Here is a 16,852-nt window from a genome sequence, read left to right as displayed (position 1 = left end):
ACAAGACCTAAATTCAGGCCTACTAGGGCACTGCTAGTGACAACTGTTTTTTTCTCTGTGCTTTTACCAATAAGGCTCAGAGGATTACAAAGACAAGCACTCTTTCTTCATCTTAGGTATGTGTTTGGAGAAGTATCACGGGATTAGATGTTGAAAACATCGAGGTCAAAACCAGAACACTGGAGAAGAGAAGCTGCATGGAGACTTCAGAGCAGCTTCCAGTGTCTGAAGGGGGCTACAAGGATGCTGGAGAAGGATTCTTCATCAGGGACTGTAGTGACAGGACATGGGGGGATGGGGTCACACTGAAACAGGGGCAGTTCAGGTTAGATCTAAGGCAGAAGCTCTTCCCTGTGAAGGTTCTGAGGCGCTGGCACAGGGTGCCCAGAGAAGCTCTGGCTGCCCCATCCCTGGCAGTGTTCAAGGCCAGGTTGGATGGAGCTTGGAGCAACCTGCTCTAGTGTGAGACATCCCTCCCCATGTCAGGGGGCTGGAACTGGATGATCTTAAGGTCCTTTCTAACCCAAACCAGTGTGTGATTCTGTGTCGTCCAGAAAACAATGACCAGGTCTCATAAAATCATGACACTTCCAAGCTCTGTCAAGGTCAAGAACAAGTATTAACTTTAAGAGTAAGCCAATTTTTACAACTTGCCTCCTTTACATAGAACTTATCAAAGAGTACAGATTCTACTAAGCCCTAGAGAAGATTTATCACTACCAAACCTCGGCTACAGCAAAAAAAAACCCTGTTCATGGAAGTTTTAAACTCTTCTGAAGAGAAAAGTAACAAGAGAACTGAAGCATAAAGGAAGATATTAACTCAGACATAAAGAATACTCAAACTTGCCTGGCTTCAGGAGATTGGTATGGAAAAATCAACATATAGGTTTCCATTTAAGATCTAATCACTTCTAAGTCTACAGTGTGAACCTGCAAGCTGTGTAAGTCCAGAAAAAACTACTTCCAGTCCCATGATAACAAGACAGCTTTGGGAGGATACATTCAGCAATAACACTGAACTGTGTATTTACCCTATTCTACAGGGTTTTTTCAATGCCATTTAAACATTTAAATGCCATTGAAAAAGGCAGGGAGGCAGAAGAGAAATTTAATCACAATCCCAACAAACTGCTCAAAACCAAAAAACCCAAACCAAATTAGCCCCCTTTCCACTGACTTCTATACAGAATGGCTTTAACTAGAACAGTGCATTCAGATTACGGGGTTTTGTTAGGTTAGGATTGCTTTTCATCAACCTCCTTTATATACTACACAATTAATATGGAAGCTTTTCTAATGGGGAATTGATACTAGATGAACCAGGCCACTACTCACAAGGACTGCTGTTTGTGAATGAGTTTCTGAGAAGTCAGTTATGGTTCTGGTTGCCTGTAGATATATCAAGGTTTTATTTAATATGTAACGAATCAATTAATTTGAAAACCCTCTCACAAATTCTTATTCTTTGAGAAGAAAAGAACCCTCAACACTAACCCCCCCCAAAAAAAACACCCACAAAACCCAAAACATAAATCAACTTAAAGAAGGGGGAAACAAAACCATATTTGTTAAATACATCAACTTCCTAAGTTCACATAAAGGAATCAAAGCACTCTTTTAAGAGCTTTTTGAGGAGAATATGATTTCTATTTAAAGTTTGAGTATCTTAGACAAGCTTCTGTAATTTTTGGTCTGAAAACTTGTAATGACATTCATTTTTATTTCACGGTTTTTCCCTTTGTAAATTCACTTGCACTTAGCTCTCCTGAACTAAAAATTTCTCTGAAATCTTATGGAAAATTTTGTAACATTAAGGATTTAGTCCTGTCGAGAGTGTTCCCCCTCCCACTGCCCAAATCCAAACCTTCACACACATGCAACCCGAACTCCTTTTCATTCTAGTTTCTCATTTAAGTAAGGCAAAGCACTGAAGCACTAATATTCACGAATGCGGAGGACATCAACAAAATAAAAACAAGGGAGCTCTTTCAGAAGCAGAAGGAAGAAAAGCAGGGGAGGTAAACGAATGTTCTGGAGTTTTAACATGGCTATGAATGCACTGCATCCCACTTTTGAGCTATTCCAAAGAAGTATCATCTCTTCACCTTTGGTTATAGAACTGCCAATGGAAGTGGTTCTCCTCTCTTCTTCCACCCCACTCCTCCACCCCACAGTGAATCTAGCAACTGTGCAGCCATGGGACTGATGAGTAAGTTGCTCCAAGGGAAACTACACTTTTTGGCAGTACAGTTTGCTGCTGGATTAGCAAGTGTATGAGCACTCCAACACCGAGAATGGAGCAGAAACGTGGAGTTGGGGGAGGGTTTCTGCCTGTGCTAAGGATGTAGGATGAGAAAGCACAGAACTACCCATCCTGACAACCTTAAATGTAACAAGAAATTGCACCCTAGATCCCAGTCTTTTACTGTTAGGTTAAAAGGAAGAAGTCTGCTATTAATATCAGCTACTCTACTGCTCAGCAGAAAGACAGAAAAATTGATCTGGAAGATTAAAGCATTGAACCAGGCAATTCTTTGGAAAGCCCAGCACCACTCTCTAATGCCATGAACCAATTCCTCCACACCTAGGGAGAGGGGGAAAAGAGCAAAAGACCTCTGAAGTGAGCCTTCCAAGCAAACTCAAAGCATGTTCACCGTAAAGAAGTGTCAACTGCAATAAAAGACATTTTAACGCGTGCCAATTCATGAATTTTTTCTAGCCAGCGTCACCAGCAATGTGCCTAAAGAACAACTATGCCCACTTTGCACTGACATTCTGAGATTCTACCACTGCAATCTCAGGCTGAAGGAGCAAAGTGAGAAGTTTCCTGCTTTAGAAGTCTAAACCAGAACAGCACAGAACTCTGCTCTTCCGAATCCACACCACGTTATAAAACTGGCAGTGTTTTTGCCGGCAATGCCCAGACTCACAGATGTCCATGTGCGAAAAAGGAGGTCATCCCGGAGTTGTTAAGCTGTTTACCTTTGCTTGGCAGTTGCAATTCCTTACTTTGAAGGCAGCTATGTAAGACAAGTGTAATTTTTTTACCCCATCACCCACCAACAATTTAGTGTACAGACAGCTGAAAGTTGTCTCTTGTTTTATGGGACTCTTCTTCTCAGATACCCAAGGTTTGCGAGTAAATACAAGATCACTACAGCATGCCAACAGTTTATCCCTCTATAGCACAACAGATTCTGGTTTCAGTGTTTTCCCCTTGTAAATAGGAAATGAGTCCAAGTATAAATGATAGATTTCTCCTTTGAAAGGGTGTCACTTACCAGTAACTACCATGCTGCTCATGTTAGAGTTCGGGCTATTGAGTACACTGCCTGAAAGAAGTTCGTCAGATCCTCTCTAAAAAGAAAGAGACAGTAAGAGATTTTTTTCCTCTATTTAGTGAGTTTTTAAAGATGATATTAAAAATGTCAGTTTGAAAGGGAAAACTTTTAGAAGAACTTCAGCAAGCACAACCAAACCTCTCCCGATTTGGCAGATTTCCTCTTTTTAGTTCAGTGCAACAACTTGAAATCCAAGTAAAGCAGTATATTTACATGGCAAGCTTTGAAATAAGAGCAGCTTATGCACAGTTGTTTCACCTGCCACTGAAATGAAGCCACCTCCAAACACAATGAAAACTGAACAATAATCACGTCCAGCATTTCCAATTAAAATATTATTAGAATTAAATATATTTAGGCTATTTCAGTCACATTTAAATTAACTTACTGGTTTACTATTGGAATGTATGTATATACTACATGATTCTAGCTGAAGCTAAAAGGGAAATCTATACAGACAGAAATACGGTGTTTAACTCGCTTCTAACACCCCTATTTGTAAAAAATCAAAACAAAACATGCCCAACCAAAACAAAACTGAAAACCCCAAGCAAGAAAAAAAACAAACAAACAAACAGTGGTTTTCATTCTGTTGTGGACATTCCAACAGCACCTCAAGAACAGTCAGCAAATGTGGTTTACATGGCACTTCAATACTGCACACTAAAATTACAGGAGGATCTCACCCGTCCAGGCAGCACGGTTGCAAGATGCATAAAATCAAACCTTTCCCATTTAATCATAGCGCACTGTATGTATTCATACACAGAACAATATGTTAGTTTAATTCAGACCTGAAATACATACTACTTTTAAGAGCTTCTGTATGTGTACTGCACACATAGAGCCAGTAAAGTTTACTCAGTTTTCAACATCAGCTCTGAAGAATCTTATTGAGTACTCTAAGCTCTTAAGGGTACACAGCAGTCAACAAAGCTGCCTATCAAGTCAACAACAGATTTCCTTTACAACTGAGTAATGCCTGATACCAAGACAAAGTAGGACCATGAGAAGGACCACGTGTCTCAAACTAAGTACAGACCTCTAATCAGATGTAGCTGGGTAAAACTTAAAAACAAATTAGAGAGGTTATGGAAACTCTACATTATTCAGACTGCTCTTCTTTCTACTTCAAATATAATACACCAACCCAGGCACTGGTTCTAGTTTTCTACTATAATATTTACATAGCTAGAATACTGCAAAGTTCAAGATTACTACCAGTATTAGCTCACTCAGCGATAATAGCAGTTCCTTCCTTGTTTGGAAGCCCTTGTCTGTAGCCTGGACAGCTCAACTGAATAGGCAGAAGTAGCAGCAGAGACTTAATCAGGCATATTAAGATAACTCAGCATTTTTTCTTCCCTTAATATGCCAGGCATTAATTTCCAATAGCACAGCAGTTACTACATATTGTATCCCCAGTACAATGAATGTTCTTCCCCAAACCCGCAGGAACTTTATGATTCTGAAATATCTCAAATTTTGGCTGTCTTCAGCTTCAAGAAGTTACCTCAGCAGCTGCTAACTAACAGCACACAAGAGTGATTCCATGAACTTCTCGTTCCTAGTAAATCGGGCTTCCAAAAAGCTGTTTATTTCTTAACCCACAGCAGAAGGATCCAAAAGGAGCACAAATTACTCAACAGACTGGATATTAAGTTACTGTATTTTTGTGTTTCATGAACAGTGAAGAGTTTTCATTTTGAAACATCGTTTTGAATATCACGAATACATTTAATCACAAGATTTAGTCATTACACTTGGAAAAGTTTTAACAGTTTTGTTTCAGAAGAACAAAGAAATGTGAATTCCTTATACTGGCATGTATCATCAATTCTACATTCGTTTGTCACAAATCAGTGTTCACATGTCTGATCCACAGATGTCCAGGTTTGGATATGGAATGCTCTTCCAGTTCACCATGAAACCACAAAGGTAGAGCAACCCTCTGCTAACTCACTCCCACAGGTATTTGCCAAGCTTCCGGGAAAAGACAAAGGTATCTCTTACCATGAGAGTAATTAAATATATACAGTTCTTTTTCCTTATCAGTTCTTAAGCAGCTTAGATACCTCTGCAGTTCATTCACAATGTATTCGGCCACAGACCGGTTAAATTACAAAATCAAAAGCAGTAACTGTCTGGTAGTTGTCATTTACCTCAAAAAGGGCTACCTTAAGATGACAGTTGTCTGGTAAAGCTGTTTAATATAAGCATTTCAAGTAAGCAAATATGTTCCCTTTAAGACTGGTAATACTATGTGACACAAGCACCTCCTAAATAAGAGCACAGACATAAATAATTCTTTTACTTATATTTATTCAGCAGAGAAGTCTTTATGCAGTTAGTGGTTTGAGGTGCTTGACTTTGGGTTTATGTGCATCGTGTTTTAGTGGGCGCTAAGCCAAAAAGGACTGGCATCTTGTTTCCAAGGGCAAAGCTCTTAATCACCCAGCTTTCTCACACATGGATTTCAGAATGATAAACCATTCCCTAAGCATCTTGAACATTCATTAGTCTTATTCTCAAGCATACCAGTTCTGCTAGTCAAATCATGCAAAGCAAAGAAACCTTTCAACCTATTTGGTTAAATTCTTTCGAGTGCTTCAGAGGTAAGGAAACTAAACTCAGATCTCTGAAGAACACAGCAGATCAGATTCAGTGAAGAATGCAAGATCCCAGAGCAATGTTCAGTTAACTCTTTTCCCCATCTGTGCAAACTGCTGTGTTCCAAAAAATCAAAGCAGGTTTGAGTTTGTATAACAAGACTGAAGATCACAAACACACAAATATAAAATCTAAGTTAAAACAACAGACAAACAGAAAACAACACAGTGATTTTATTTCAGCACAGACTGTAAAGGATAGTTTCTACAACCGCAATATGGTAGAGACAAACCGAATATCCATTTTAACATGAGGGAAGCAAATTATAAAGGACAAAATAAGAAGTACTAACTGCTATTATACTATTAATAGGTCATCCCCTGACAGCTAGTCCTCAACAGCAGAAGTTTTCTAGGCTGTATTTTTATTCCTGCCAATCTCAAGAACATTAATATATATTAACCTTCAATGACAAACTCCTATTCAGATCAATTTAGAACACTTCTTCATGAAGCCAGCATCTGCTGAAACACTGTTACACAAAATAAACAGGAGAATTGCCAAACTTCATTCCTGCAGTGAATGAACTTCGATTTTGTTGAAGTCATTAAATACTTTCAGGGAAGCCCAAGTTATCACATCCTTGAGAGCATTTCCACCTGTGGTGTGAGACCAGCATGCAGCATGTTCATGTATGGCATCAACCAGTGGAATTACATAAAGGAGATCTTCTAGTTCCTTGCTTTAACTGTCACAGCTAACTCAGAATTCTTCACTACGTAAGCTGGATTTAGGTAGCAGGATTTCAGATTCCCTCCCCCACCAGACTACTATGAAGCTTCATGCTATCACCAGTTATATTAAGTAGCTATGCAATGTCAGGAAGTCATTCCAGTCATACTATCCTTCCAGGCTAAACAAAACTATGCTATTTAGAAGTCTTTGCCAACTTTCTTCCCCTCACCCTCCAAATAGGGCTTGAAATATTTCAATCATTCCCCAAGTTTTATTACATCCAAGCTAGAAAAAAAACCCTCAAGAGTAACAAACTCTGGCTTCAGAGTTACCAAAGAGGTTTAGTCTTTAAAGCAAAGTAACTTTCCCACAACTGTTTCTGGAAGAGAAACATTATCAGCTCTTTTTCCAGTAATTCCAGGCTAGGAAGAGACTCTTGGCTAAAGTTCTGGCTAAACCTAACATAACAAACTGAGCGTATTACAAAAGGCTTATTAGAAGCATATCTAGATGAACTACAAAACACTAAACAAATACTACTAAAACCAGGAAACAAGCGACAAAACTGCACTTTGTCAAAAAGTCAACAGCATCATCTGAAGTAATTTAATTCCCACTAAAAAAGGCAGAACACGCTCAAAGATACTAAAAACATGATTTTCTGATAAATCCTTTCATTCATGGTACCCACATTTGCTTATATGACAAACCTCTCTCAAGAACAGGACGCTTTTGCCCGCCCTACTTTCCTCTCTCTACCCTACTCCTCTCCTAGATGAAAGGAAAAAGGAGAATTTAAGCTGCACTACACATTTACTACAGTCATTCTCAGCCTACAGGCACAGATTTCCCAAGGGCTATGACAAGCCAAGAGACAGATCTCATGATTTCAAGAAATCTAACAGCATTGTAAAACACTTCATTCCTTACAACATCTGGGAACAGTTTAAAAGTAAAAGCCAGAAACGTGATGGTATGGGAGAGGAATAAAAGCATATGGGAATACCAACACAGACATGAAACGCTCCCTTCCAATAGATACACACTTGTAAGCACACTGCTTCAATATTCAGTATCTGAATTTAACTTGGGGGACAGGACAACACACTTCAAACCCCTTCAAGCAGCATTTCTAAACTTCATTCAGTTTACACGCAATGGCTCAGAATTTGATGAATGCTTCATTTTTGACAGGATACATTTTTAATGAAACACTGCATAAATACACCCTCACATACTTTTTAGTGAAGAACAAATACTGGAACTGCCTTATGCTCTGACTGCAAGCACTACTGTCAAAACACTTAATCCACATGGTAAATAGGCCATTACATCTCTTGAACATTTAGGATCACAGAAGACTCATTTAGGACAGGGCAAGACACGTCCAAACATACAATGCAAAATAAACTGCATGTAGGTTAATAAGTATTTTACAAATCATACAGTTTAAACTATAAGCTTTTTCTCACTTCATAAGAACCTTACTTACATGGATAACATCATTTTATTCAGTATCACATTAACTGGGTAGAATATGACCACTTTTCAATGCTTATTATCTGTATTCTCCTTTTTTCCCCACTTCAGTTCGCTTTCATGCTATCCTCAGCCCAGCATACATTGTTTATCCATCCTAACAACTAGCTTCACCATTTTTGCACTCATTTTTTTCAGTAAGGAAGAATCTAAGAGAAAAATAAGCTTTTATTCTTTTTAACTATACTCACAGTATATGCCATGAACTACTTTGTGAAAACACAAAGTTGGCAAATATTGAGAGCACAATCAAGGGAAGCTGAGAAGGCTTTAAGCTGAAAGGAGACAAGGCTCAGCTCCTTGGAAAAGTTTCCAGGTTCTCAAAATACAACATGGAAATGAGCCAAATTTCTCCAAAGCATCTGAAGATCAAGCTGGACTGAAGAGTAAAAAAAAAAAAATGAATCAAATCTGCACTTAAACCATCTGCACTTGGAAATCTTCACACTTTCAACTGTAATGAAAGACAACAGGCAAGAGTCGAGTTTAATACCAACTGATGCTTCAAACTTCCAGGAGGAAGCATGCAGACTTTATTCCAGCATTTCAGACTTTCTACTCCACTTTCACCAGGGAAGAAAGTGTTACTCTGAAGCAGCTGCACATAACCGGTAGTAAGTTAGAACAGGAGAGAACTACTCACTAGAGGTACCACCTGGATGTGTTCATTGCATTCTGGTTAGAGGCACGGAGCCGAGAAGCACCAATTTGGTGCTCTAGTAGCAATTCCTACATCTCAAAGTAAGATTCATTATGAGAAGATTCAATATGAAAAGAAGGTATTTTCTACTTTTCTGCTATTTTGCAATAATAACTTAAAGATTTCGGGCTATTTTGTCTATAATTCAGTACTGATGTTACACATTCATAAAATCCCTAATTTTATGAAAAGCTAAGAACCTATGTACTTGCAGCTCTAAAACCCAAACCCCTAAATCAGACATCACAGTCCCATTAATAGCTTGCAAAACTAAAACCTCATTGAACCAACTACCACCAAAATCAACTGTCCTATCTTCTCCCTGGCCCAAGCAACTTGCTTGTTTTCTGTCCTCCCCAGTTCTATGTGCTACAAGCACTTACACAACCACACTCTTCGGTACAAATCCAGCTAAAAAGACATAACTCACTGTTGTGTCAGCTCAGCCTTATCCTGGTTAAGTTCCCAAGAGAGGCCTGTTGCTACCTGAACAGTTGTTGCTCAAGGGACAACAGGGACATTATAAGGACAAAAAAAAAAAATGGAAGTTTGATTTGCTTGTGAAAACATGGCCTAAAGCTCTAAGAAATGAGAAATACTCCATGGGTGACAAGTTCAAAATGAAATGGGAAGTTCAGGTTAGATGGAAGAAGTTCTTCTCTGTGAGGGTTCTGAGGTGCTGGCACAGGGTGCCCAGAGAACCTGTGGCTGCCTCATCCCTGGCAGTGCTCAAGGCAGGCTGGACAGGGCTTGGAGCAACCTGCTCTAGTGTGAGGTGTCCCTGCCCATGGCAGGGGATTGGAACCGAATGATCTTAAGGTCCTTTCCAACCCAAACCATTCTATAACCCTATGAAATGAGAAAGGTATTTTAACGCTGGTATTGGTTCCTATTTTTCAGATGGTGATGTGACTACATTTCTCCTTCTACAACCCCTTCGATTAAGAGGCAAATAGAAGTGTTCTGTTTCCAACTAGTGACAGACATCAAAACAAATCAAACAGGTACACTAAGCCTTCACTATATTGATGCATACTTGCTACAGAGCACACTAATTTCCAACATTTTTCTTTCCTCTCCATTTCGCTCTCCTTATTTTTCCACACACATTACACAATATGAAAGAAACTTTCAACAGAGTAAATTTACAGAAGTTCTATTAAAAAAAAGAGAGCGGACCTGTTTCATTGTAGGAAGTTGGGGGATTTTTATCACCAAGGCCACGTTCCATTGCTGAAAAGCCAAATCCAGATGCCAGTTCTGAACTTCTGAATATGGTCACGCTTCATTCCCACTTCACTACTAGAATGTCCTGTACATTTTTTGCTGTCTACTGTTGCTACAACTCTTACTGAACACCGAATTTGATTTAAGAACATTATCCTGGCTAACACAAAATTAAAACAGTTCATCTAATTCACAACCAACCCATTTTTCCCATGTCACTGCCCTCAGCAGACTGCCTAATCTACTAGGATTCTACTAGTAGTTATATGACATGCAAAGATAGCTCAAATATATTATTCTAACAGTTTAAACACAATAAAACAGACTTCTAAATGGTCAGCCACGTTTTTTATCCTACCACTCCATGTTTTTTTTTAAGTATCTAGAATTACAACAGTGAAGAAAAAACTGAAAGGAAAAAGCTATTTACATATATTTTCTCATTTCTTAAGTTTAGGCTCAACTTTCCTGCTTGCTAGAATTTCTGAGTTTTTTTCCTACACATTTTCATGATACAGTGTACAATTCAAATAAGAAGTCACAATGTCTCTATTCCCACCATAGGGACACTCTCAGTTATTAGAAGCAAAAAAGGGTCAGTGCTCTATAATTTTGTGAGAAAAGAGATTACTCCTCAGAACTCGAGTTAAAAAAAGTAGCAACACCTCTGCTTCATGCCTTCTCTATGTCTCTGTGCTTGTGTCTCTCATGGGTTCTCCTTCCCCAGTACTACTATAGTCCCCCAGGTTACATTTCAGCAACCTTGAAAACGGGGGACTTTGGGACACATTATTGTTCGGAAACCTACCAGAAAGTACTAGGAGAGCACTCCTTGGCATCTTCTATCCAACCATAACATAACCAATTACCTACACACCAAGAACTGCCTCTTTTCTTAAACATAATGCAAAGGCTGATGTCCTGACTTTGAGAGGAAAAAGGCCATTCCCAAATCTTTAGACATTACAAAACTATGTTTACAGGAATATATGAGGTTTTCCCTCTTAAGTACAGCCAGGGCTGTCCACACTTGGCAAGCTGAAGTTCAGTTTTTGGCCAGCGATGTTGACAGCACTGCAAATTCCCAACTGCTATATACCAAATAACACATTCATGAAGCAATGACTGCTTCTTTTCTCCCAGCAGGCAGAAGTACACCTCAACCACTGCACATGAAATGTGCAATGCACATACACTAAATGAGTCACTCAATTGTTCAGTCCCCATTTACAGCACAGCTACGCATGCCATGCAGGAGAAAGATGATACATCCGACTGAAGTGGCACCCACTGCAATACAGTAAAAGGGAAATATCACCTTCAATACACATCAAAATGTCACCAAACTTATTCCTGCACCTGTGTGATGTATCTTCTTTACATTTTATACCCCTCCAAAGAGTCTTTTAATTACTCAGAGAAAAGCTACATTATATACTTCATACGTTCACTTCAACAGTTGAAAAAGGCTGTATCACTCCAAGTGCAAATCAGTTTACTTATCAAGATTAAAGTATCATAACTGTAAAGAGAACATCATAGCTGCAAAGAGAACACAAGCCAGCAACTCAAGCTGCAGTTATTAGATCCTGGTACTCAAACCAGTATAGCCAGTGAACAATGACAAATCTGAGATTAGTAGGTAACTAGCTGGTTATTTCAAACAAACTATGAACTATGTAATATATTATCATAACTGGAATCCTTAGCTCTGTTCCTTTCAAAACCACTTTGTACCAACTGCTTCTATACAAGGGGAATTCCCAAAGTCACATGAGACCCAGAGCTAAAGCTCATTCTTTTCCTATTCTTTTGGAAATTGGAACATAAGGGGTAAACTGTGCAGAGTGCAATTTCCTTGCCTCCATGAATTCTAGGTGAGCAAAACAAGACACTAAAGACCAAATCAAATATGAATTATTTCACATGTGCTTAGAAGATTACTGGGTTTTGACATGTTCTAACGCCTTCAGAAATTAAAGCACACTGCTCCTCTGACAGGTTTTAGCCTGGAAGCATGCTCCCACTGCATAATTTGAGTTGTGCAAATCCTCACGTTTACTCTGTGGAAACCAAGTTTTCAAAGAGTATGTGTCATTTTTTTCACCTTCATTTTGAGTTTTATATTTTCCTCAGCTTTTGGCATTAATTTCTGGTGACTCAACACGTAAATAAACCCAAGATTGCACATTCAACACTTCGATGAACAAAAATGGTTTCAATCAAATCACGAACAGCACAAATAACTGGTAATAGCTTCAAATTTAGCAGCCGCCTTATAACTCCAAGACTGTAAAACTGTTAATAAGACATTATAAGCAAGTATTCCTTTTATTTTATACTTGCCTTGCCCACATGCAGCCCTCAAAGCTCAAAAGCCCTTTTTTAACTCATAGGCAATTCCTAGACTACAGTAGTTAACGTCTACTATTACTCTTTTACAAATGGGTGTAAAATTGTAACACGTTCACTTCCCTATTTTCCAAACAAAAGTGTCATATGTCACAATTCCTTTCTCCAAGTACAACTGAATGTATCACAAACATGCTGTATAACTGACTGATCAGCATAATACAGTAGGTAGAAAATCTCAGGAAAGCATCAGGTCAAACAAATGTCCTGCGTAAGTTGATTTCACACAGGTAAATCCCTATCCACTTCCAAGAACTATCCAGTCACAGTAAAACCAGTGTCAAAAGAGCATTAACACTGCTGATGCAACTCCTTGGACTCAAAACTTGCTCCCTATACATTCCCAAAGCACCCCAAAGAAAAGATAACAGCCAAGAAAAGGCCACATGGATGTTCCTGGTAGTTTATAAACCACCCACAGATAAAAAATTTCTCAACTGTAAAACTTCAGTTCATCAAGAGCTATGAACAGTCACCAGAGAACATAAAGGGCAAATGCTTCACACGGCCTTCCACGAAACAGTGCTGAAGCTCACATCAGACTGCTACCCAAACTGCACACATCAATTAGCAAGAAATTCCATTTTCGATTCCTATTACTATCTTGAGACAATTACAGAAGCTCCAGAATACAATCCAGTTTACTCCTCCCATATTTAACAGCTTTCTTCAGAAAACCATCACCCTTTATATTTATTCCCACTACTTCTGTGCACAAATGGATTGTTTCCTTTTAAAATCCAAAGAGGAAGTCCAGTTCTACAAGGCAAAGAGCACACTTTTTGAGACAAGCCTTTCCTTGTATTGATTTTAATTACTACCTCTGATACACCTGGCTTGCTTTCTTTTTTTTTATATTACATTCGTAATACGACTTCTATAATCAACAAAAAGAAGCACTTATGTCATCTGAAGTGTCTTCATCATGTCTAATATCTGAAAATATGGTTCCAATATCGTACTACACACCATATACTTCATGAATACTTAAATTCTCCTCAGTCACTCACAGTAACAAATGAAAGGGATACTATATCCATTTACTTATTCCGAAGTGAGAATGTCAGAATTTAAGGCTTAAGCAATACATGGTCTACCTGAAATTGTTTCATTAGGCATGATTGAGAGCAATTTATAAATCGTTTTGCCCCACAACTATGGGGGCAGTTTAGTTCTGAAAGACTTGAACTTCCTCAGGTATTCCTCCAAACTATTAAATAGTTTTAATCAGTTGACACTTTTTCCTCCCCGTCAACAGAGAAACAAGGCCAGTCTGTGTTTCTTATTGGGATTAGCTCCCACAGAGTACTTGAACTACACTTTCCTCTTGATTCAGAGAATGATTTTAAGCTTGTCTTCAATACTGCATGAACCTGTGGGGCCAGACAGATCCAGATCTGTAACTGACTTCTTTTAGCTTCTCCTAGAAGCAAGCTTGCTGAGAAACATACTACAAGTATGCATTCTGGCAGAATAGCTGCTGTATCTACAAGCTAGCTGTATTATATAATAACTAGTCCAAATCCAGCAGGACCAATGCTGAACCTGAGCCAAAGAGCTTTACTAGACAAAACCTCGCTAACCAGGCAGTTAACACAGAGCAGCTTCAGGTGATAAAGCAGTGATGTAGTAAAATAACAAAGTCTCTGGACAAATGTGAAGACTTCACTGTATGCACTAGAAAACTTCCACGTTTCTTCCACTGAAACAGAATTGCTTGCATGCATTCTTTAATATAAGCTCAAGTTCCCCTGTCCTATATTATCTTTGCATTCTCATTATTTCTCAGTCTGCTTCTACAAAGTACTGCTCTAACTGACACAACAGATGCGGACACAGAAGTGAAGGATACAGTAAATTAACAAAGATTTAGGAAGCTCTTCCCTTGTTTTAATAAATACGATAAATTCATAACTACTTGAGAAATAAAAAGTAAAGCAGAGTAAACGCCCCCTTCTCTGGCTACATTAATTCTACCTCCCATATTTTAGTGTCATTTTTAACTTCAGTAGTAACTGGTTTGAATGGGGGGGAAGGAGAAGAAAACATGTCTTTTCCAGTCACCATGCAACAATGAGAAAGCGCTGTTTTGAAACAAAAAAAATACATAAAGTTAAGCTTTAAAAATAAGAAGCTGACACCACTACATTAATCTATTGCCACTGTTTACAGTTCAGTGCCTGGCAAAGTCTTTTGTGTAGAGCCTGGATGTTGTCTCTAGGGATTTTTAGTTAATAAAGCATATACTGCTGACTAAATATCAGCTGACAATGACCAGCTAAAATCTTACAACTTGAAATTACTGATGCGGAAAGTAGCTCACTTTGTATCAACAATCTGCCCCCTTATTTGTCAAGTGCGCATCCTACCTTAACACCAACAGCAACATCGGTGACAATGCTGTAAAGAAAAGAGAGAAAAAAACAAGAAGTCAACCAATTCATCCTTACAAAGCCAACTTTTCAAAGCAGTGTAATTAAAATAGCCAACAATTACCCCAATCGAGAAAATAGATTCAACGAACACAGCAGGGCCGAGGGCAAGTACAAAAGCAACTTTCAAAAGCCAGAGTCCAAAGTCTCAAGCAAGCATGACTCCAAAGCAGCACTGCCAGGAAATCTATTTAGGGGAAATTCGGGTTTCTGTCATCACAGAGCAAAAGAATTTGTAAGTACAGAACTTTTCCACAAACCCCTACTAACTAGACAGCTAGTTCAGCAACACAGCCTACCCTGCAGACCTTACAGTAGAAAGCAATGAACACATTGCTTTAAATCAGCTGTAAAAAAGAGCACATTGGCAGGTACACATATATGAAGTTTAACCAGGTACACCTCTAAGAAATTTAACCAGGTGCACCTATATGAAACTCTGCAACAGGTATATCAAGGCCCATCTTTTTCCTGGAGGTTGTGACATGATAACTCGCACCAAAAGGAACCTAAGCCCGCACCAACAGAAAAGGCAAAACAAGGGTATGTGAAAGCATTCCACAGTATGATACTCATTAATAACAACCCTCCTCAGACGGGCTTTTCAACTACCATTACAATCACAACTAACCATAAAAAGCCTTTAGAACTCTCAATTGAAAGGCTGTGCGCTTGCAACATACCAAGGAGATTGCTTCTCTGTTTGAAGAAGAGTAAACAACTCAATAGGCCATATAGGAGCTGGAAGACGTTGTATTTACACTGAGGAAGGCTACAACCACCAGGTCGAACAAAAAGAAGGCCTGTGTACAATGACTGCCCAGCCCTGGCCCTCTCTGTCCTGAATGGCTGCCTCCTTCTAAACCTTCCCTTCTATGGCCTTCACAGCGAGTCTCCGGCACGCATAAAGGCATCCTTCTACCTGAGGAGGGGGGAGAAGCCAGAGGGCTTATTAGGCAGTTTCTGAAAACAAAAGAGCTCGACATCTGGCTCCTGCTGGTATCGCCCCTCCCCTCCAGCCAGCTCCAAAACAAACCTGAGCCCGAAGGGGCTCCCCACGGCTGAGGAGGGGGGAACCCGGGGCTGCGGGCAGGCAAAGGCGGGACAGAACGACAGCACTAGGGGATGGAGGGGACAGATGGGGCAGATCACGCTCCTTCTTTAGATGCGGCGCCTCTACACTAAGTAGAAGGCGGCCCGAAGCCCTCAGCGGTTCAAACGGCAAACCCCGCCGAGAGGTCCGTTCTGCGGAGCGGCTGAGCCCCTTCTTCCCACCCGCTGTCCCGGGGCGGGAAGCCCTCCTCGTCCCCACCGCCGCCGGGGCAGCGGCCGCTCCCCACTGCCCCAGGGACGCCCCTGGCACCGGGATATGTCCCGCCACCGACCGCGACGGTGCCACGGCCGCGATCGCGACTCACCCGTCCATGGCGGAGCAGGACAGATCGCGGACAAGTGGAACTGGCAGCCGCGCGGGCAACGCAGAGGGGAACGCGGTCAGAAAATGGCGGCCTGGCCTGCACGGAAACCGCCGAGCGTTACCGAGCGCCGCACTCCACTCCCCGGCCCCCCCTCCCGCGCCGCCGCTACCGAGCATGCGCCGTGCTCCCGAGCATGCGCCTCTGCCGCTGCTTGAAGCCTTTGCCAGCAGCCGGGTGCCGGAGGTGGTGCGATCGAGGCCTGCCGAGGGCGGGAAGCTAGCGGCGGCGGAGGGGAGAGGTAACGACAGTCGTTGCTGCCCCAGCGTAACCGCTTCCCGCCTCAGGAGCGGGGACACGGTTCCCGGCGCCGGGAGCAGGACCCTTCTTCTCATGGAATTGTGCAGAGGCCGCGCCGGGCCCGGCACCCCAGGACAAG

The 16,852-nt window shown here is 40.6% G+C and overlaps 1 protein-coding gene across 4 annotated transcripts in view; it reads right to left on the bottom strand.

The window, feature by feature from the left end:
* Positions 1–16,594, bottom strand: part of PTBP2 (polypyrimidine tract binding protein 2) — a 43,819-nt gene extending 27,225 nt beyond the window's left edge. For all 4 annotated transcript variants that reach the window (XM_062606174.1, XM_062606175.1, XM_062606176.1 and 1 more), the window contains exons 1-3: positions 16,417–16,594; positions 14,936–14,966; positions 3,284–3,359 (exon numbers count right to left, since the gene is read on the bottom strand). In XM_062606174.1, the coding sequence (XP_062462158.1) occupies positions 3,284–3,359; positions 14,936–14,966; positions 16,417–16,592 (283 nt within the window). In that variant the 5' untranslated portion in view covers positions 16,593–16,594. The remainder of the gene's footprint in view (positions 1–3,283; positions 3,360–14,935; positions 14,967–16,416) is intronic.
* Between the last annotated feature and the right edge of the window lie 258 nt (positions 16,595–16,852).

The sequence above is a fragment of the Pezoporus occidentalis genome, unplaced genomic scaffold (assembly GCF_034315485.1).
Source record: "Pezoporus occidentalis ecotype Australia unplaced genomic scaffold, CSIRO_AGI_Poc_V1 ctg94, whole genome shotgun sequence".
In the NCBI taxonomy this organism is placed as follows: Eukaryota; Metazoa; Chordata; class Aves; order Psittaciformes; family Psittacidae; genus Pezoporus; species Pezoporus occidentalis.
The sequence above is the reverse complement of the archived record's forward strand: the minus strand, read 5'-3'. Positions and strand labels throughout refer to the sequence as shown.